Source organism: Vipera ursinii (assembly GCF_947247035.1).
Source record: "Vipera ursinii genome assembly, chromosome: 1".
NCBI classification, from domain to species: domain Eukaryota; kingdom Metazoa; phylum Chordata; class Lepidosauria; order Squamata; family Viperidae; genus Vipera; species Vipera ursinii.
Window position 1 is genome coordinate 242,555,245 of NC_139512.1, and position 15,406 is coordinate 242,570,650.

General features: G+C 41.0%; 1 protein-coding gene across 4 annotated transcripts in view; it reads right to left on the minus strand.

The window, feature by feature from the left end:
- Window positions 1-9,798, minus strand: part of RNGTT (RNA guanylyltransferase and 5'-phosphatase) — a 135,789-nt gene extending 125,991 nt beyond the window's left edge. For all 4 annotated transcript variants that reach the window (XM_083373634.1, XM_083373633.1, XM_083373635.1 and 1 more), the window contains exons 1-4: window positions 9,231-9,798; window positions 4,400-4,509; window positions 2,969-3,072; window positions 2,803-2,891 (exon numbers count right to left, since the gene is read on the minus strand). In XM_083373634.1, the coding sequence (XP_083229760.1) occupies window positions 2,803-2,891; window positions 2,969-3,072; window positions 4,400-4,509; window positions 9,231-9,294 (367 nt within the window). In that variant the 5' untranslated portion in view covers window positions 9,295-9,798. The remainder of the gene's footprint in view (window positions 1-2,802; window positions 2,892-2,968; window positions 3,073-4,399; window positions 4,510-9,230) is intronic.
- Window positions 9,799-15,406: the final 5,608 nt, after the last annotated feature.

Below are 15,406 nucleotides of genomic sequence, written 5' to 3' on the forward strand. Positions count from 1 at the left end.
TACTCGGCATGTTCACTGCCTTAAATTACTTATAAAACAAATAAAGGTGAGATATACACACAAACAGATTGTTGATATACATGAAAGAGTTTCCTAAAATAGTTAACATCTGTTGAAGACTTCACAATCAAAATTAAAATGCAGATTATAATGCGCTAAACAACAGGTTTTAACATTTAAGACTAAATTTTCTTTTGGTAATTGAATTAAGAATTTAACAGGCAACTGATGCAATCATGTTGGCCTCTCTTCAAGAAAGCTAGACACTTGTACATAACCACATCAATAAATTATGTGGTATATAAGTAAAAGAGCTCTTGTTTAATAATGCTAACTGGGACCGGAAACTCTGTTAAGCAATGTGGTTGTAAGCGGGGAAAGCCAAGTGACCACATTGTTTAGCAATGTCAATCAGCAGTCGTCACTGCACTGTAATAAGTGCCGTATGGTAAAGAAGGGAATTAATATTAAAAAGAGAGTATGCAATTCAATGAGGCGCTTCCATAATAATGTTTATTCCAGATCATTACATTTCTCTGTTAACTTTAGTTCTTGGACAAGTCCATCATAATCAAGTGATGAAAAAAGACCTGCCATAAATTTCAAAGCTGTTATGTGTGTCAGCCCTATGAGACAGACAGATGAAGAAACTGATTTTACAAGACAACTAAAACTGTACTTGATTAAGACAGGTCACAGTAACAGAATCTAGCAAGTTTACTTGAGTTTTCTCCTTCCTTCCCTCTTCTTCTTCTTCTTCAAAGGGTTAGGGTGGAGGCAGACTGGGCCTCTTTCTAATACTTCCCCCACCTCCACCCGTCCGGTCAGGTTTCATGCATGCTTCTTCTATACCTCTTGTCCTAATCGCTTCTGGATATCTTTTTCATGATCCTCTCTAGGGCCCCCAACAATAGGTCAAGGCTTAAATTTTCCAATTAAATTATTTGGACTTCAGTTTTGATTTCATCTTGACACTTCCCTATTCAGCAAGACATTGGTGATAGCAATACGCTGTGAATTTGTCTAGATGAATGTTATATATATATATATATATAATATAAAGTTGGAAGGGACCTTGGAGGTCATCTAAGTCCAACCCCCTGCTCAGGCAGGAAACCCTATACCATTTCAGGCAAATGGCTGTCCAGTCTCTTCTTAAAAACCTCCAGTGTTGGAGCATTCACCACCTCTGGAGGCAGGTTGTTCCACTGGTTAATTGTTCTAATTGTCAGGAAGTTTCTCCTTAGTTCTAGTTTCCATCCGTTGCTTCTTGTCCTGCTTTCAGGTGCTCTGGAGAATAGCTTGACTCCCTCTTCTTTGTGGTAGCCCCTGAGATATTGGAACATTGTTATCATGTCACCCCTCACCCTTCTCTTCGTTAAACTACACATACCCAATTCCAGCAACTGTTCCCTATATGTTTTAGCCTCCAGCCCCCTAATCATCTTGGTTGCTCTTCTCTGTACCCTTTCTAGAGTCTCAACATCTTTTTTACATCGTGGTGACCAAAACTGGATGCAGTATTCCAGGTGTGGCCTTACCAAAGCATTGTAAAGTGGTATTAGTACTTCACGCGATCTTGATTCTATCCCTCTGTTAATGCAGCCTAGCACTGTGTTGGCTTTTTTGGCAGCTGCAGCACACTGCTGGCTCATATTGAAGTGATTGTCTACTAAGACTCCGAGATCCCTCTCACAGTTACTACTATTGAGCAAGGTACCACCTATACTATACCTATGCATTTGATTTTTCCTGCCTAAATGTAGAACCTTACTTTTTTCACCATTGAATTTCATTTTGTTAGATAGTGCCCAGTGTTCGAGTCTGTCCAGATCCTTCTGTATCTTAATCCTATCTTCTAGAGCAGACGTGTCAAACACAATGCCCAGGGGCCAGATCCGGCCCACGAAGTGGTTTCATGCGGCCCGCGAAGCCATCCTGGAAACAGTGAGGGAATGGCCCCCACTGCCTTGGCCCTGGCCCAGAGACCCTCCTCCTGCCAGAGACCCTCAGATCTGTCCCACTCCTGCCCAGGCCCCCATAGGCACCCTTGATGCGAATGATGTAGAGTTGGCCATGCCCACCCAGTAGGACATACGCACTTTAGCCACACCCACCCTGTAGGCCATGCCCACCCAGGCCACACCCACCTGGCCCCGAGGGCAACCACAATGCTCATGCGGCCCTCAATGAAATTGAGTTTGACACCCCTGTTCTAGAGTATTGGCTATTCCTGCCAGCTTGGTGTCGTCTGCAAATTTGATGAGTTCCCCATCTATCCCCTCATCCAAATCATTAATGAAGATATTGAAGAGCACTGGGTCCAGAACAGAGCCCTGGGGCACCCCACTACACACTTCCTTCCATGTAGATGCGGTTCCATTGAGGACCACACGCTAAGTACGGCCTGTCAGCCAGCTACGAATCCATCTGGTGGTAGTGCTATGTAACCCACATTTTTCTATCTTATCAAGTAGTAGGTTGTGATCTACTTTATCAAATGCCTTACTGAAGTCCAAGTAAATGGAAAACTAAATACAGCTCATGACAGTCATTCAGGCTTGGACCCTTTTTACAAACTTCATTCAGGAATGTTTATTTCCAACATTCTGGTATTTCATCCTATTTTGGGGTTTGGGGTTCTACTGCTTGCTGTCATGATTCGATGCTGGCTGGATGATTAAGTTGTGAAATGTTTATGCACGACTACAGTGGAGACTGGCAAATGGAGCATTAGTATATTACATGGAAAAACAACCAAGACAGATGGAAAACAGTCACATAGTAGGCTAATATACATACCTATAAGTTCTGTTGGGTTCTTCTTACGGAACTGTTCACATATACGGATGAATGTTTCTGTGTTTTCAGGCGTGGGACACTCTCCGTGCCTATCAAGAAGAGAAGAGTCAAGCAAAGGCAAGGATTTTTCTCCATAAAACAATATTCACGGGTCCCATTAGCTTACCCTTTACACTGAAGCTTTACGTATACGATGCCATCTTTTTCTACATCACTTCGGTCATAGAACCTACTGGTGTTTGTCAAGTCTATTAACAGGCCCATTTTAACCTGAAAGTAATAAAATTAGAGTTTAATACAGATCTGTGAAGTTACACGTACGGTGAATATAACTTTTATGTAGTTTATTTAAAACATGTGTCTAGCTGCCCATCTTCCAACCAACGCTCAGCAGCTCTCAATTAAGAGTTAAAACAACATATAAAATCGTAAGTTTTAAAACGATAAACTAAACAGATTAAAACATTAAAAGCAACAAAGATCTGGTGCCAAGTCAGCTCCTAATGGGCAATTATCCAATCTTACCCCAGTGCCTGGGAGAAAAGCCAGGCCTTTGGAAGGCTAGGAGGGGAGAGGCCTGCCAAACCTCTGGGGGAAGAGCGTTCCACTGGGCAGAGGCTGCCACAGAAAAGGCCTGCTTCCTAGCTCCCAATAGATATGTTTAGGGAAAGGCAGTCCTGCAGATAACCTGGCCCCCGGCCATAAAAGGCTTTCACTGTGACAACCAGTTTCTGATAAAACATGCTCAACTCTAACGGCTCATATTCAGAAGTAACCTTTTTTTGATGTTATACTGTATATACGCCGCAGAAATAACGTGGCTGCGTATATCCCAAGTTGTATCACTGAAAGCCTCAGGTACAGAATTTATAAGAGAAAAGATGGAGTCCGGTGCTTCTCTCCCATTGCCAAAACTGCCTTTGTCAGCAGAAAAGTGTGGTTTCTCCTCCTGCTGCCCATACGCTCCCCTCCTGCTTTAGTGTTAGGAGAATCCTCTGAAACCAATTTGGGGAGAGGCATACAGAAAAAAAAGTAACAGGAGGGGAAAAAATACACTCTTAATTCTCCTAGATCAGGGGTAGGCAACCTTGGCTCTTTTATGACTCAAGGACTTCAACTCCCAGAATTCCTGAGCCAGCATGGCTCAGCTTGGAAACCTCTCCCTTTCCCCTCAGCATGGCTGGCTCAGGAATTCTGGGAGTTGAAGTCCACGAGTCATAAAAGAGCCAAGGTTGCCTACCCCTGTCCTAGATACAGCTCTGTCTAAGGAAAATAAGCATTGTATTTATGCGCTTTGTTAACTTAAATGTTTTAACTTTGCTGTCCAATGTTTTAATCTTTTGATGTGTTAGTTGTTTCCTTTTTCTATAACATTGTGAGCCACTCAGAATCACTTGATACTGAGATGGGCAGTATATAAATTAGATAGAGAGGGGGGGGGCAGGCAGATAGACAAACAGACATGTATTCCACCCATAATATAATGGGAAGATATTTCTAAAGTTAGCATGCTCAGAGAGAAAAAATTATCAGTAAAATAGTAAAAAAAAACCTGTATTATTTAGATAGTAAAGAAAAATTCAATTATATCCTTTACCTTGAGACTCTTTAAATAGTTAGATAACATGAAGGGATGAAAACGATACTCTTCAGCAACTTTATCATCATATTTTGGTCCTAGCATTGTCTTCAGAGGTAAAAATATTCCTGTTTGGCAGTAATTTAAAAAAAAATGAACATAATGAACATGAAACTTCATAAAAAATGTCTGTCTGTTCGAGTCATGTTTAACATTCTTCATTAGGACAAACAACTGTAGCACAGAACTCAATATCATCTATAAGAAAATAAAGTACTGAACTGTAAAAAAAACTTAAGGCCTTTATTAAATAATTTCCCATTCATTGTGAATGCTCCAAAAGCATTTACACAACTAGAGAAACTATGTTATTAAACTAATCCCCTTATTAGCTATATCCAATTAATACCTCAACCCATGTATATTTAAAATAAATTATATGATGAATAAACCAACATTCAACCTAGATACGGTATCATGGAGTTGCTCAGGGACAAAAATAAGGAAGTAATGTTAACCATTTCTTCTGAGATAAGAGTACAGGAAAAGTCTTGGATCTGGCCTAGCTACTGAATTATCAGAGGATAGCCATAAAAAACAAAGTGCTTCATTAGATTTAACCAATAGCCTAATTATCAAAAAGGTAGCATAATGTCTCAACTTGATTACAATACAGCATTCAACATGTAACTGTCTCTGAAAAGAAATTTAGTTTTAGTTAGTCCAAAATATGATTGTCTACACTCAAGCCACATCATTACAATTAACTTTGCAAGCATTTACTTCAACTGCATACATTTTAAATAATAGTTTTTAACCAATAGCTTTGGGGGTTTTATGTGTTACTTCCTTATAATCAAAGTTATTCCAGTATACAATATACAGTGCATTCAGAAAATATTCAGACCACTTTTGTCAATTTTGTTATGCTACAGGCTGATTCTACAGTTGTTAAAATTCTTTTTTTCCTCATTAATCTACACTCAGTACCCCATAATGACAAAGTGAAACAGAATTTTAGAAATGTCTGTAAATTTATTTTTTAAAAAAACTGAAATATCACATTGGTATAAGTATTCAGACCGTTTGCAACAACACTTGAAATTTAGCTCAGGTGTCTCCCTTTTCTCTTGATCATTGCTGCCACCTGTGGTAAATTTAATTGATTGGACATGATTTGGAAAGGCACACACCTCTATAGAAGGCCTCACAGCTGAGGATGCATATTGTAGCAGAGCAACAGCCATGAGTCAAAGGAGCTGCCTACAAAGCTCAGAGAAGAAGATTATTGCAAGGCACAGAACTGGGGAAGGCTACAATAACTTTTCTGCTGCACTGAAGGTTCCTAAGAGCACAGTGGCCTCCATCATTCTCAAATGGAAGAAGTTTGGCACAACCATCTTCCAAGAGATGGTCACCTGGTCAAATTGAGGAAATGGGGCAGTAGGGCCTTAGTAAGAGAGGTGACCAAGAACCTGATGATCACTCTGACTGAGCTGCAGAGATCCTGTGTGGATCTGGGACAGAGTTCCAGAAGGACAACCATTACTGCAGCCTTCCATCCGTTGGGGCTTTATGACAGAGAGGCTAGATGGAAGACTCTCCTTGGTGCAAAACATATGAAAGCCCACTTGGAGTTTGGGAAAAAAACTCACCTGAAGGACTGTCAAGACTGTGAAGAACAAGATTTTCTGATCTGATGAAACCAAGACTGAACTGTTTGGCCTCAATTCTAAACATTCAAATTCTAGGGATGGTTTAATCTTTTTTAATTTTTTAACTTTTGTATTGGTTGTTTTAAATGCCCTGTAAACCGCCCTGAGTCCTTCAGGAAAGGGCGGTATATAAATTTAATAAAATAAAATAAAAAATGAAGGAAACCAGGCACTGCTCATCACCTGCCCGATATCATCCCAACAGTGAATCATGGTGCCAGTGGCAATATTATGCTGTGGGGGTATTTTTCAGCAGCAGGGGCTGGGAGACTGGTCAGGGTTGAGAGAAAGCTGAATGAAGCAAAGTACAGGAATATCCTCAATGAAAACCTGTTCTACAGCGCTCAGGACCTCAGACTGGGCCAAAGGTTCACTTTCCAACATGACAATGATCTCAAGCACACAGCCGAGACAACACTGGAGTGGCTTAGGGACAACTCTGTGAATGTCCTAGTGCAGCCCAGGCAGAGTCCTGACTTGAACCCTATTGAGCATCTCTGGAGGGATATGAAAATGGCTGTCCACCAACAGTCACCATCCAACCTGACTGAGCTTGAGAGGATTTGCAAGGAAGAATGGCAGATCTATGCAAAGGCTTTCTCAGCTATTGTTACAATTTATTCTTTGATCAACTAGAGAATTCACAAGGACCTCAAAGTCTGTATTGATTTTGTCTAGGGCAGGGGTAGGCAACCTCGGCTCTTTTATGACTCATGGACTCAACAGCAGAACTTGGTCACTCTGGAATTGAGATACAGAACTGAGTATCATACATGCAATAGTGACACCTGATCCCATGTCACTGAATAACTATACCCACCAGCCTCACACAGATGTTCAACATGAGAAGAAAGCCGAGACTCAAAGAACCACACAAAGCAAGGACCTTACGTTCAATCTCTCTCCACCAACATCAACTGGAACTGATTCGAGATTGAGAAAGGAAGAAAACCATTGTAATGTCATGTCTCCATTCCCTATCCTCCGATACCTAATACGGTGTTCTTTAAATGCCATAAATAATGGTACTGAAACCCACTGAAATATCAAGAATAATCCAGGAGAATTACTACACTACTGCTACCCCAGTTCCACCAGACTATACACTATCATTGTTGTTTCAGTGCTATAACCATGTCTAAACCTTGCCGGAAAGTCGTCTAGTCTTTCTTGAGGGAAGGGATGCACCATTGCCTTCTTCAAGGCAGGAGGTATTGTCCCCTCAATCAAAAATGCACGGGGCTGAGCCATAACCTTAATTAGTCAAGACATGGATCTGTCCCAGTGATTACTGCACTGACAACTGTTAGAAGCCTGTCCATTTCCTTGAGATTCACAGGCTCAAAATTTTTTCACATAACAAAGATCCTGCCTCAGCTGGATTCCAACATGGGACAAATCTAGAATATGTCCTCACTGCAACACTTAAGTTCTTCTGATCTCTCTCCCTAGGGGTATCTGACTCATTCTAAAAATAATCTCTGGTCAGCAACCCTCAGATATAATAACAGCAATCAATAAACTGAATTTTGTGATAAATTTAGAAAACAAGAGGTGCCTAGGCTGAAACAATTTCTCCTAAATTTATTTTAGACAAACTATGGCTGTGAATATTTGCCTTTTCAATTGCCAAGGAATTGGCTCAGCATTAGTTTTCCTTACTTAACTGAAGCTCTATTGGGCTATTTCATGGTCATGTTTTACTTTAAAGGATTAAATAAAGAAGCTGTCCCTGCTATTTCTGCAGCACGGCTTAAGTTTTTATTTATTTGGGAGCATAATTAAACTAGGCCAGAGTGAGCGCCTGTTACTCATCCCAGCTTCTGCCAACCTAGCAGTTTGAAAGCACGTAAAAAATGCAAGTAGAAAAATAGGGACCACTATGGTGGGAAGGTAACAGCGTTCCGTGCGCCTTTGGCGTCTAGTCATGCCGGCCACATGACCACGGAGACGTCCTCGAACAAGTGCTGGCTCTTTGGCTTTGAAACGGAGATGAGCACCGGCCCCTAGAGTCGGAAACAACTAGCACGCATTTGTGGGGGAACCTTTACCTTTTACCTAATCCAAAACCGTTAATCCACTGGTTTGCTCCTATCAGGCTGCTTGGGGGCCATTTATGTTTCTGTTACTTGTAATGGGTTCAGTGAAATGGTACTTAAGTGTTTTCATCCATTACAAAAGGGTTCTTTTCTCCCTTTCTTTCGGAGTGAAAATGTTGAGAGAAAGCTCTGCATCTTCTCTTCCTTTTCATAGAAACACTACCCAGGCGGCTGAAGAGGAAACTTTCATGCTGCCCCCAAATTCTAATATCAGTCTCAGCACCTGATGGATGATTTCCTTATCCAGGGGTAGGCAACCTTAGCTCTTTTATGACTCGTGGACTTCAACTCCCAGAATGTGCTGGCTCAGGAATTCTGGGAGTTGAAGTCCACGAGTCATAAAAGAGCCAAGGATTCCTGAGCCAGCCATTCTGGCTCAGGAATTCTGGGAGTTGAAGTCCACGAGTCATAAAAGAGCCAAGGATTCCCGAGCCAGCCATTCTGGCTCAGGAATTCTGGGAGTTGAAGTCCACGAGTCATAAAAGAGCCAAGGATTCCCGAGCCAGCCATTCTGGCTCACGAATTCTGGGAGTTGAAGTCCACGAGTCATAAAAGAGCCAAGGATTCCCGAGCCAGCCATTCTGGCTCAGGAATTCTGGGAGTTGAAGTCCACGAGTCATAAAAGAGCCAAGGATTCCCGAGCCAGCCATTCTGGCTCAGGAATTCTGGGAGTTGAAGTCCACGAGTCATAAAAGAGCCAAGGTTGCCTACCCCTGCCCTATACCAGGGGTAGGCAACCTCAGCTCTTTTATGACTCATGGACTTCAACTCCCAGAATTCCTGAGGCGGCAAAGCTGGCTCAGGAATTCTGGGAGTTGAAGTCCATGAGTCATAAAAGAGCCGAGGTTGCCTACCCCTGCCCCATACGAATAAGCCAGCTGGTCAAACAGAGAGAAGACCCCCGCAATACAACCTGGGCCAGCTGCTCGGCCTCCACGTGCGCAGGAGAGGCTCAAGCACCACAGGGCCGGAGGATGCGCGACAGGTTTTCTTATCAAAGCCCGGCACCCGGTCCTCCGTCCCGCCACAGCTTACCTGCCACGGGCTGTCCGCGCCTCGGGCAGTTCAGCCACCGCGGTGGGATTTTGTTGAAGGACATGGCAGGGCCGAATGCAACAGCCGCCGCCGCTGCCGCCGCTATTGGAAGCTCTTGCAGTTGGAGGGGACGGCACTCGGCGGACCCCGATAACAGTCGCTGTTTCGACCCACTTCGTCGCCCGCAAGCAACGCCGACAGCCCACAATGCCCTGCGGCCGATTGTAACCGGTTCCGGGAGCTTTTATGCCGTTGCCGTTCTGCCAAATCAAGAAGGGCGGGGCGGTGAGTCTCTATGGTAGCGTGCCTCTCTCTAGGAAGGATTTTTTTTCTTTTTTTTTTCTTATAGAGATAGAAAGAAAGAGAGTAGTACATGCGTTTTCACTTCAGGCATGGTTTAAGAATTTCCATTGTAGTAATCACACACTGTAAATCAGTCCCGCGCAGGAATCTGCATTCATTTTTTTTTCTTATTTTAATTTTATTTTTTATGTATCGTATTTAGAGACCGCCCGTCTCCCTTACAGAGCGGTTCTGGGCGGTGTACAAATATAAATTTTAAATTGTTTTTAATATTCCTGTAAAAAACGCAAAAACAAATCGTGATCCCGGGCCTCCTAAATTCCCATCATAACTTCCACACAGGAATAAAGCCGCGTTAATGAAGCTTTGCCAGGGCAAGCGATTGAGGAAGGAGATGAAAATGTCTATATATTTAAAACCAGTTCTTTTATGATGATCACACTTATTCTGAGTTAGGGTGTTCAAGTGTTTCATTCTAAACAAAAAAATCAATCATGAAAGCTCAGACCAGCTTAGTACAACTCAATTTTATTAACGAGGTCATTGTGCATAATGTCCACACCATATCTGAGCAGCAAAGATGGCAGGAAGAGACACAAAAACTTAAAATTTTGTCGATATGGGGGCTTTTACAGCCAGTTACAGAAGCCCAACTCAAATGTCATTCCTCAGGAAGCTGACAGACCAGAACTTTGATGGCCCTGCTAGCCTGGAGGATAATCAGCTTAGCTCTCTCTCAATCTCATACAGCTGTTGTTTCTATCCACACAGCAAAGCTGTTCTGTTTATTTCACCTCTTTCTTGGCAGCCCACAGCTGTTCTGTCCATTCTGTCTTCCAGTTTTCCGACTGAATAACGGAAGAACAGAGTTGGAAGGGACCTTGGAGGTCCTCTAGTCCAACCCCCGGCTCAGGCATATACCATTTCAATCAAATGGTTGTCCAATTTCTTCTTAAAAACTTCCAGTGCTGGAGCATTCACAACTTCTGGAGGCAGGTTGTTCCACTGATTAGTTGTTCTGTCAGGAAATTTATTCTTAGTTCTAGGTTGCTTCTCTCCTTGATTAGTTTCCATCCATTGCTACTTGTTCTGCCATCGGAGTGATCTTACTTCTTCATACTGTTCTTTTGTTGGGAATGTTATGACTTCATTTTTGCCCATTCTTCTGCCTTCAGTAAAATTTCCTATTCATCCTCTAAAATGCTTGCATTACAATTCAATTGTACTAAAATAATCAGTACTGCATATACATTAGCAATAAACTAATGTTTATAAACACCACAAACTGGTAGAAGCACAAGACAGGGAAAGTTAGAAAACATGTTTGTTGTTATTGTCTTTTTTTCTAACATGCATAAGAAACAGTATAGTGGAGATCTTAGTGTCAAGAAGTTATGATAAGAACAATTCAATGTATTTTGCAGTTTATTAACGTCACACTCAGCTTTAGATGTAAAATTTAAGCAACTTTATGCTGAAAAACATTAACATTTCAGAAATCATAATTAATGATTTCTAAACTTTCTTTTTTCCTTTATCTTTAAAGGGGTAAGCTATCTAAATCATCAGGGTTAATAATCTGTAGGCAGCCTCCATAAATATCACTATATCAATAGTATGATGTACTATTTATGTTTTATAATAAAACAGTATAAAGAAGGAAGCAAGGAAAATACAGTAGTTTGGTAAGCAAATAAATCAAGTTTATACAAGTTTTTTCCCCCACAGCAGAAAAGTAACAGTTCTGGTTTTTAAAATGATTAAATAAATATGCATTATTCCTTTGGACAAAAACAATCAAAACAAATGTTTGGGTAATAATGATCAGCAAATACAGTATCTGTCATTTCAGAATTTAAAGCAAAAACTACTTCAAATGTATGATTTACAAAACCAGCATTATTGTCATCATTATCAATAAACACAATACATGTTAGTAGCAGCATTTTAAGATCTTAGGTAAAGGTAAAGTTTCCCCCGCACATGCGTGCTAGTCATTTCCAACTCTAGGGGCCGGTGCTCATCTCCGTTTCAAAGCTGAAGAGCCAGCGCTTGTCCGAGGACATCTCCGTGGTCATGTGGCTGGCATGACTAGACGCCAAAGGCGCACGGAACGCTGTTACCTTCCCACCGTAGTGGTCCCTATTTTTCTACTTGCATTTTTACATGCTTTCGAACTACTAGGTTGGCAGAAGCTGGGACGAGTAACAGGCGCTCACTCTGTTATGAGGCACTCGGGATTCAACCCGCCAAACTGCCAACCATCTGATCGACAAGCTCAGCATCCTAACCCACTGAGCCACCGTGTCCCTTCTTTAAGATCTTAGTAAGCCTCTATTTTTTTATCAGCAAAAACAGTGAATGCTACAGATCACTAGGTGGCAACATAGTTCCATCTATTTATACAACAAAAATGTTGCAAAACTGAGAGAATGAGCTATTAGGAATTAGACATCAACTGGCCAAGTATCTTATTATTTAATATTTACAATATATTGTATTGTACAATAAGGCAGTTATTTAAATGGACAGTGCATCCTCCTGGGCTGTTGTCACTGGGCAAGTACAAAATATCAAAATTAAAAATCATTCTGTGTCCTGTCAAAAGGATAATTTTAACTTTAAAATACGTTGACCTGAAGATTATGATTTATTTTCTTATGAATAAGCAGTCATGAATATGAAAACATGCAGTTGTGATTTGCTTTTTTCCTATATTTATTTATTTGTAGGCTTTTGGCAATGTTCGTGCTCTTCTTGTGCTCTCTTGTGTACTCTTTTTAACATGCAATTCAGTATGTACTCGGTTGGACATACGCTACTGATGGATTGATTCAATCATGAACATATTGGAAGTCAGCATCTACCTACCCCTGAAAAAGGAAACATCTTTGGGAAATATAAATAGGCAGGAACCATAGGAAAAGAGGCAGAAAGCCTAACCCCAGAAACCAACTATTACAAATACGGAAGGCTGCCCCAAAAGAAACATCCATTTCTTTTCTCTTAGAAAAGTCAAGCCGAAAAAATAAAAGTATCAGAGAAGAGGGGTTTTTATCTCTCTCTCTCTTCCTCCACCACCCAACTCTCTCTGTGTCTGTCTGTCTGTCTGTCTGTCTCTCTCTCTCTCTCTCTCTTCCTCCACCACCCAGCTCAGTTAATAGCACAGGCCCCAGGGCAAGCAGCAAAATAAACACTGTAGCAATAAGCGCTAGCCTTGAATGAACAAAAGAGCTGACAGGATTACCCAAGACACACACCAGAACCTATGACAAGATTAACCTAGAGTAGACACACAAAAACTTCGTCAACATGTTATTTCCTTCCCTGAGTGATAGGATTAATCAATCCTCCTGACAGGAAAAACCAAGTTAGGAAATTACCGTATTTTCCGGCGTATAAGACAACTGGGCGTATAAGACGACCCCCTACATTTCCTGTTAAATTATAGGGTTTGGGCTATACTCGCCGTATAAGACTACCCCTCTTCCAACGCACACCAAATAAAAATTAAAAAACATCAGATTTGATTTTAATATGGTAATTTTAATTCAAATGCTTATGACATGCAGGTGCTTAGTAGGAAAACTGTCACTTATAAACATATGGCTGTTTGTCATCAAACATGTAAACATAAAACAGTGCAAGTGGATTAAACTATAATAATAATAATAATAATAATAATAATAATAATAATAATAATAATAATAATGAATAAGAATAATAAAAAGAAGAAGAAGAAGAAGAAGAAGAAAAAGAAGAAGAAGGAGAAGAAGAAGGAGAAGGAGAAGGAGAAGGAGAAGAAGAAGGAGAAGAAGAAGGAGGAGAAGAAGAAGGAGGAGGAGGAGGAGGAGGAGGAGGAGGAGGAGGAGGAGGAAGGGACCTTGGAGGTCATCTAGTCCAACCCCCTGCTAAGGCAGGAAACCCTATACCATTTCAGACAAATGGCTGTCCAGTCTCTTCTTAAAAACTTCCAGTGTTGGAGCATTCACAGCTTCTGGAAGCAGGTTATTCCACTGATTAATTGTTCTAACTGTCAGGAAGTTTCTCCTTAGCTCTAGGTTGCTTCTCTCCTTAATTAGTTTCCACCCATTACTTCTTGTCCTGCTTTCAGGTGCTTTGGAGAATAGCTTGATTCCCTCTTCTTTGTGGCAGCCCCTGATTCCAGCAACCATTCCCTATTTTCCTAATTCACTTTTTCACTTTTCCTAATTCACTCTAAAGCTTTCCCTGCACAGAGCCTTAAGTAACACAAGCTGCCTGCAATTAGTGCAGGTTCACATCCCACCAGGCTCAAGGTTGACTCAGCTTTCCATCCTTCTAAGGTAGGTAAAATGAGGACCCAGATTGTTGGGGCCAATAAGCTGACTTTTTAATAATGCTGCTGGGGGGGGTGAAAGCCCTAATAAACAGGCATATACACAGAATGAAGGCTATTGCTAAGCACATTGATTTGTGCTTTAAATTGTAAGCCACCCTGAGTCTTCAGAGAAGGGAAGGATATAAATGGGATTTTTTAAAAAAAAAAAAGATCAAATGGGAGATCTGCTCCAGGTTTTCCAGCCAGCCCGCCCAGTTCCTGAGTCAAATGTGTCCTTAGAGCTAAGCCGCTGCTCTGGCTGCTGCCTTCCCCACCTGCCTTTCAAGTTGGGATAGACTACAGCTGGTCTTCAACTTTAGAAGAAAAGAGCCCAGACCCCAGCCTGTAAAAAATCACAGACTGCAGCTTCTTCTCCAATTGGTCCCGCTTTTCCCTGCGCAGACTAAATGGGAGATCCGCTCCAGGTTTTCCAGCCAGCCCTGTCCCTAAATTTTCAGCACCCGTATAAGATGACCCCTGACTTTTGAGAAGATTTTCATGGGTTAAAAAGTAGTCTTATACCCCGAAACTATGGTAAGAAAAACAAATTTCTTACAAATCTCATCAAGACTGAAAATAGAAAGAAAGAGTATAAATTGTATTTATAAATTGTATATAAAATGTATTTAGGTGATTTTTACTAGCTAGTCCAGAACCCATTGCTGTGTCACTTTTCTGTCTGGCTTCTTTAATAAAATCCACTTTTTGGCACCTTGCTTCATTTAGTGTCTATTTTTCGTCCATGCTGAAGGCTTATTCCCAGCTGGAGGAGCAAACCAGAGAGATTTTCTTCTCCCACTATTAAACATTTTTCATGCATTAAGTCATCAGGCTTTATTTTTGAGTAGATGGGTGAAAGGTAATATTGTAAAGCACTGTGATTCTTTTTCTATTGGTATTTTAACTCAAATATTTATTATCTTTCTATATTTGTAAGTAGCTAATTAAAAGAAAAAGTGTTAATACACATAATTTCAAATAGAAATTGTACATAACTAAGACTTTTAAAAACATGCATCATGGAGGCAATAAGTTTGCCCATCAGATTGTCCACATTAAAACAGCAAGCACACAGTACCAATTGCTGACTTCCTTGACTCTGATGAGAAGGTGTATTATTCAAGAGGATATACTTTCTAGAAAGAAAAACTAATTATTTTCAACTGACAATTTGTCAGCTTTGCACAAACAGCTAAGAAGTAGAATGTTTTATGTAAAATGATTTTATAAAGCTAACTGTTATACAAAGTAGTATTACTCTAAACTTTGCAAACCTCCATTTCAGAGCTTGAGAGACTTCATGAACATTAACAAGAGTGGAGTTACCTCACTTTGGGGACATGTGGGTGGGGACAAAATAGTCCAGACAGTGGGTGCTATACAGAGAAGGCCCACCTCCTGGGACTCACCAAATGTGGCATTCTATCAGATAGGACCCAGAAGCAAAATGGCAACCATTGAAGCACCTGGCATAAATATGTAATGCATGTTGTACTAGAAGCACACATAACTC